Source organism: Euleptes europaea, chromosome 2 (assembly GCF_029931775.1).
Source record: "Euleptes europaea isolate rEulEur1 chromosome 2, rEulEur1.hap1, whole genome shotgun sequence".
Classification (NCBI taxonomy): Eukaryota; Metazoa; Chordata; class Lepidosauria; order Squamata; family Sphaerodactylidae; genus Euleptes; species Euleptes europaea.
Window position 1 is genome coordinate 69,060,478 of NC_079313.1, and position 7,430 is coordinate 69,067,907.

Consider the following 7,430-nt stretch of genomic DNA (forward strand, 5'->3'; position numbering starts at 1 on the left):
CTTTTCCATGCCTGCTTGCCACAATTAATTCATTGAAGGAAAAAGACAGGTGGCAGTGAAAAGAACTCGAGAGCAATCTAAGGATTCCCAATCAGTCGTGAAGCAGACCCCTAGATCATCCATCGCATGAGCTGATACTCTCATAGCTAGGCGGTGGAGTGTCACAGACTATGCTTGCGTCATCCCAAGATCCTGCCTCTAGCCTTGGTAGAATATTCCGGAACAAAGCACTATCAGAAGAGCTACGTCGACGGCTGCCATACCGCAGGTCATTCTCATCTGCCACTCGATACAAGGATGGCCTGTTTTCTTTCATACTGTGAGACTGTATGTAGTCGGGGGCATTTTCAGCAGGCTGGCAATTCAAGGCTTCTTCATAGGTAGGGATGCTGCTGGCTTCCCAGGTGCTGAAACATAACAAAGAGCAAAAAAAACCCCAATTCTTATTTTTATGATTTAAAAAAGGCATTTGGTTGGTTGAAAAGGTTTAACAAAGGCATGCACAGCAAGACTCGCTAGCCATATTAGAATTTCGAAGCCACTATCCCATGCTTGAAAAAGAGGGGGGAAAGCAGATCATCACTTTTCAGAAGTTCACAAAGGACATTTTCACACAACATTAAAATAATTTCTGAGCTTCTTTGAGCACATGTGTGAACGGTTAACAAGAGGCAGAACGTAGAAAACAGCAATTTCTAAATGTAATGTACATTTAGTTTACTAACAGTCCAAGCCTAAACAAAGTTACACCCTTCTGAGCACACTGACTTCAATGGTCCCAGAAAAGTGTAACTCAGGATTGCACTACAAGTGTGTTATATTTGAACTACAAAGGCAGGAAATTCAAAAATGTTTTAAGCATCATGTGTGAAAATGTCTTAAGAACATGTCCCCACAGTTGACTATGATTGCAGTTCGGTTATATCTATAAAGTATGCATTTTTACCGGTATGTTCTACCACAGTGTTGGGTATCCCCTATGAAAATTATTGTATTCCCATTGGTGATTATGAATTGCATGGCCACCATTCGTATATTGCTGTTACTTTTTCCATTGTGCTTTCCTGAGCAAACATGGCTTGTGTATAGGTAAAAACTTTCACATAACCTTTGATCATCTCACTTCCTCTTTTTCAAGGAGACAACTTGACACTTTGACACAAGGCTAGTCATAGAAGATATTACATCTGTCTCTGTATATGGAACAAATGAAAAGTGATGCTGTCATGAAGGGTTTTATCTTTACATTGTAGATACTGTTGCATATTTTCAGGTATAATACATACAGACACATACTAGAAACCCTATTGGTTAGACCAGAAAAAAACATTTTACATTCCTGAGCACAAGAGACATATTTTTGGTATCTATCATCATGTTTTGAGATGTCAGTCCTGCATAGAAAACACGTTTCTAGTTTTTGGATTCCAGTGTCAAAATCTAGCAGTTCAGTTGTCTTAGATTTTATAATGCAACAAGTCACTGAATGAGTTCTCGATATAGCACTTGGTAGATAGATCTTGATGCATGAAGGAAGGGAAGACCGTGTATGCTGCCCAGAGCATACAAGAAGGGCAGGGGCAAAACCTAATAGAAAAAGACAGATATGGCTCAGTCTTTTGTTGGAGTCTGATTGACAGAATCCCATGTCCAACACCCACATTTCCTGACAGGCAAGCACCCCTCTCCAGAAGGTCTACCCCTGCTCCCACTGAGCCACACTGGGTGACAGGAGTAATTTAAACCAGGGCTATTGTTACTATTCCTAGTGCTCTCTTCTGTCTCTTTGTTAACCTAACAGTTGCAACATTTGATCGATATTTTATAGCAGCTGACAAATCTTCTTAACCAGCTAAATGCATGACTCTAACCTATCCCTATCAAGCACTGTTGCAAAAATCTTGCTAACCTGCAAGTCTGTTTTTCAAGAGGCTCAACGGTGAAGTAATGAAGGTCTCTGGAAAAATGGTATTGGTAGCGCCGAGAGACAATTCCAGCATTTGCTGACCAGAGGAGACCAAAAAGGAGAAGGATTCCACCAATCCCACAGCAGAAGAAGCTGATAGACCTGAGAACTGCATTCGAGGAGGAAGAACTTGTCACTGGTTCAGCTTCTCCATGAGGGATGACGTTGGGGTCACTGCTCGATGTGGCCCCTATTTCACCGTCACTCCACCAAGCGAAACACAGTGTTCCTGTCACTAGCAGGATAGCTCCAGTGATGGTAACTCCATGACGCAAAGAAGCAGTAGCCATTTTAAAGTCAGAGGCCTCTAGATCATCCAAAAAACTACAAAGAAAAAGTTTCAATTCCCTGGCTCAAGCTGTAACAAAAAGGGAAAAGAGAGACCATTATAACTGATCCAATCAGTACGCAGGTTACCCTCCTCTCCCATGAATTTAAAAAGAGTTAATCAGGGTTCACTGAATGACTTTTAAAACATCCATGTCCTCTTCTTGCTTAATAAAGTTTGAACATATTTATTTATTTAAATGTTTTATGCCACCTTTGCACCCAGTTTAGGGTCTCCAAGGTGGCAAATAATCAGAACATGCTTTAAAAGTACATAGTATAAAAACAGACTACATACACAGTTAAACACATACACAAGAAGGAGACTCAGTGAAGGAATGCCACATGAAACAGAGAAGACTTCCCCCACAGGTGGAAGACAGTGATAGAGGGGGACAGATAGATCTCCTTGGGGAGGTGTTCCATAATTTTGGTGCCAAGACCAAGAAGGCCCTTTCTCACATTGCCACGCATCTAGCCTCAGATGGCAGGGACACCCAAAGAAGGGCCCCGGAGGATGACAGCAGCGGTTAGGTAAGTTCCAATCTCATTTTGTGACACAGTAAAACTAATTATAGTGCCGAGTCTCAAACCATTCAGGTGGCCTTATAAATATCATTATAGTATAATACACTCTCCCTGGCCTGGATGGCCCAGGCTAGCCTGATCTCATCAAATCTCAGAAGCTAAGCAGGGTCAGCCCTGGTTAGTATTTGGATGGGAGACCACCAAGGAATACCAGGGCTGCTGTGCAGAGGAAGGCACTGGCAAACCACCTCCGTTAGTCTCTTGCCATGAAAACCCCAAAAGGGGTCGCCATAAGTTGGCTGCGACTTGACAGCACTTTACACACATACACATAATACACGCACCAGCATTAGTGCGTGAATTTGATGGAGACACACAACTGGGTTAGCAATCAAAGAATATACTACAATACTTTTTTTTTCTTTTATCCCTTAGAAGCTCCTTGATCAATTGATCTTGAGCAGCATATATCTAGTAAGCAGCATATATCTAACAAGGATTGAAACAAATCTTGCCACTGACAATGTAGCCTTGGGGTCCCTATCGCTTAGTAAAAAGGGCATTATGTCAGTCACAGAGACATTGGATTTGTATATTAAAAGGGGGGAAATATAGTGCGATCGATGTTCCTCGTAAAAACGGCATTCCAAAAGGGCATGGGCTAATGAGTCAATAGAGCCAGAAGAGCAAGAGCAGATCCTGTCTATGGTATATTCAGAATTCTGCCCTGCATTACCATAGAAGGGTTAGCATTCAATCTAGCCAAGCAAAAAGCTCTACAGAGACGAGGAGTTGTCAGATAATATGTATAGGCAGGCAGACCACGTGGAGGGGGTATTCCGAAGAACTGGGATGAACAGACGCGATGAGCATGAAAAGTAGTGCTGTTATAATCGAGCTCTTTAATGCGCTTTTTAATTTTGGTAAAAGCTTCAGTTTTCCCAAGATCTAATAACATATCCTGCGAGAAGCCCAACAACGACAGTTTCTCATCTAAGATTTTTTGCCATGAGGATTTAAAAGCGTCATGCTTCAGAGAAGCTAGGAACCCCTCAATGCTAAAGCACAGTTTAAGGTGTAGTTTAAAGGCGGCCAACCACGCCCTAGCTTCAAGTGACATTTGGCCAAACTCGGAACGAAGAGTAACGCCAGCAATACATCGAGGGGCATTTAGGAGTTTTCGTAAGAACTGAAGCAGTGGACAATCTATAGATTCATTGATGACTGTTATCCAGATGGCAACACCAAAGAGGATAATTGGGGTAATTTTCAGGTTAAAAACCTGGATAGCCCCTGGAATATATTTGCCACCTTTGGTGTGAAAAAAGTTGACAATAGCACCAACCCCAGGTTTAATTTTGTTGGAATACTACAATACCAGGATCTCTTTTGTAGATTTATTTCTGGATTTTATACCAGACAAGGGACTTTTCTGATGGGTTTTTTTGTTGTTGTTTCAGTTGTGGCCCCCCCGGATTTCCACATGCATTTTTATGCCTTTAGTTTTCACTTCAGGTTTTTTTGTTTCCCCTCACAGTTTTTTCCCAGTTCTTCTGACACTACTTTATTTCTTGTTGCTTTATTGTCATTGCAATCTACCTTGAGTCCAGTTCCACAGAAAAGAAGGTTTAAAAAGTAATAAATAAATGTGTATTTGCATAGGCTCAATTCTGACCTTCCGAATAACATGTTTTGGGGAAAGGGCAGGAGACGCAATCATGCTCCTCTTCCACAAATTGGCTATGCAGGTTTTCAAAGATCTGGAAAGAACTATTGTAGTGAAGTTACTAGATGGACACCTTTCTGTCTTTAGAAATCCCAAGAGCACTGAAGCTAGCAATATTACATTTTGAAATGGAAGCTGCACAAGATGTACACATAGACCTCTAGCATAATATGATGGTTGTAATTGCATAGCTGAACTGATCACCATGCAAAAACGTTTTATGTGAATCAGACGTTAATCATAATACACATGATCATAAGTGAAATAAAAGGGCAAAGTGAAATGGAAGAAAAGTATTCCAAAAGCTGAATTATTTAGCAGCTCTTTGCAAACTGTAAATGCTCCATTACTGAGGAAAAACCTTTACTATCTCTCATTTGAGAATTGTTGTTGTCGTTACACTAACAACAAGCAGGTACAGTACAAAATTATTTAAAAGAAACTTGGCTCTGCCTGAAGGTTTATAATCTAGTAAATAGAGCATAAAATTAGGGCACGGGGAGAGAGAAAATATATACTAACTTGTCCTGTTAGGCTATTATATTTAATAGTGAATAGCCATATGTTTTCATTTATTCCAAAATGTGTAATTAAAAATATGATGCAGCATGATAAAGGCCCAAAAATCCAAGATTAATTTAGTATCTTCCAAACAAGTGAAACTGTACATTTCATGCAGCAGTTTATCAGTTAGGCCAGCTAGATGGAAAGTTGAATTATTTGTCAATGAAAGAAACCCTGTAAGATCTTATCCATGTTTAATGAAGAGATGTGATAACATCTGGTTTATTAAAGTTGTAGACAGGCTGGTTAGCAAATACAATGCAGTGCCCAACTCTATGCACGTGCTGATAGAGCCCAAAAGATGTTTTGGTTCAAATAAACATGGGGCTACTTCAGAGCGGATTCTGTCCCAGACCTTCAGACCATGACCTGGCCCAGTGTGAGCAGGGATCCATCTCTCCCTTTAATTTAGCTCCTAGAAAACACGTCTGTTTAATAATGGCCTCTAGTCTATGGAGGCTTATGCCGCAATAAATCTGTTAGTCTTTAAGGAGAACCAAAAGACTCTTATTTCACAACTAACATGGCTACTCACTCAAAGGAATGTCTATAAGAACTGTGGGTGCAACAACACTCTCGAAATTCACTGTTATATTACATAGGCCCCAGTACACATACTATATTAACAAACACCAATTAATTAACCGCACAATCTGCCTGCAAAATTGCATAATGGGATCAGACTTTTTGTATAATTGACTCTTTAGAGAAAGCCTCTGAGTATCTGTAGATGCCAGGATTCTGCCAGGAAATTTCAAAGCCGAGAGTAACATCTCACTCCTCGTATTAATGAAAAAGCTCCACCGTTACTTCCCCTGCAACTTGCCTCGCCCAAGAGACCCTGCTAATATATTTTCCCCAATTTAAATGCGTATAGACGAGTGTCTCGTTATGGTCAATATCAGCATGCTCTGAGCTTTAAAAATAGTTCAAATTAAAAGCATCCAATAACACAAGTGAAAAACATAGGCGCAAGTGGTTCTGACCCCCTTCTTATATACCACCTGGAGTCTGTGAAACCTCACTCTTTACTGTACAGATCCTATAATGTAAGCTCCTGGGCCTCCATATGAATGCCCTTTCAAGTAGGTTGCCAGGCCAGACCTGACAATCTTTCTGGTCCCGCAGCAGTGGCCCCCACCAGGGCTTTTACGGTTGTTTTAAATTGGCACTGAAATATCATTAAATATACTGATGTAACAATAGGTGTAACAGATTTTGTGAACTCCCCCCGCTTGATTGCTTTTCTTTTTTTTCTAAATAAGTCTCTAGCTCCCTCTGTTGCAAAGATATGACTTCCCTTGTATCTCTGCAAAGGAATAGGCTGAAGACTTACATTTTTAACAAAAGCTGAGAATTCAGGGAACCTGTTACACTTGTTGTTACAATAACATATCAATATAATACTATGCTAGTACTGTTTTTTTTGGGGGGGGATTAAAAGGCTCCCAGTGAAAGGGTGGGTGGAAACAGCCATCCATGGCAGCCTTTTTGTGATGGCACAGATTACCCTTCCTGAAATTCCAAAAGAGCCCACAGTATCAACAAGGTTTGGAACCCTTCTCCCAGCTCATATTTTACATCACCAGCATGGCAGAGCGAAAGTAACACGCTGCTCCCCCACCAGGCAAAGGCCCAACATAATGTTAGGGTTGGCAGTCTCCAGGTGGGGCTGGGAGATCTGGATTTACAGCTCTAGACTACCTAGATCAGTTCCCCTGGAGAAAATGGTGCTTTGGATTGTACACTGTGTTGAATTATACCCTGCTGAGGTCCCTCCCCTTCCCAAACCCTGCTCTCCCTAGGCTCCACCTTGAAATCTCCAGGAATTTCCCAACCCAGAGTTGGCAACCCCACATAATGTATCAATCAGTACTGAGTCTATACTGTAGGATTGCAGCTGATCTTTATTTTAAAGAAGGCAGGAGAGGCAGATATTTTGAAACTATCAAATACACCACGAAAACCATGGAGGTTCCTAAAAGTGCAAACTGGAAAGGCTCTCAGCTGAGCCACAGGTCGTTTATGTATGGGTACTTTCACTTGCGTTTGCCCCCAGTCTGTCTCAGTTGTTCCTTGGAGTTATGCATGAGTTTTCTGTTCATTAGAGATGATGTCGCAGCCAGCCCTCACAAATCCCAGGACTTCCCATTCCTCTATTAACCCTATTCTTTGATCTCCCCTGAGATTGACCTGGGTGAAATCACTATGCATAAGGCAAAGCGCTGAACACAGAAGCTTGGGGGAGTGATGTTTCTCTCACAGAAAGCACTACAAAGCAGCATGTCAAGGAGCAGGGATTCAAATGCTTCCTGCTTC

At 41.3% G+C, this 7,430-nt stretch overlaps 1 protein-coding gene across 1 annotated transcript; it reads right to left on the reverse strand.

Annotated features, from left to right (window-relative positions):
• Positions 1-106: 106 nt before the first annotated feature.
• On the reverse strand, positions 107-2,274 carry TMEM61 (transmembrane protein 61). Its single transcript, XM_056845344.1, has 2 exons — positions 1,910-2,274; positions 107-407 (listed from the first exon to the last, which is right to left on the reverse strand). Exons 1-2 carry the CDS (start codon positions 2,254-2,256, stop codon positions 116-118), a joined length of 639 nt encoding a protein of 212 aa, XP_056701322.1. The 5' UTR covers positions 2,257-2,274; the 3' UTR covers positions 107-115.
• Positions 2,275-7,430: the final 5,156 nt, after the last annotated feature.

What these genes read in the sequence shown, in the direction of transcription:
- TMEM61 (XM_056845344.1), bottom strand. Translation starts at nt 2,256, where the DNA reads ATGGCTACTGCTTCTTTGCGTCATGGAGTTACCATCACTGGAGCTATC. An exon ending in CTTGAAAAACAGACTTGCAG is followed by an intron (nt 408 to 1,909) that starts GTTAGCAAGATT and finishes GTTATGTTTCAG; the next exon opens with CACCTGGGAAGCCAGCAGCA.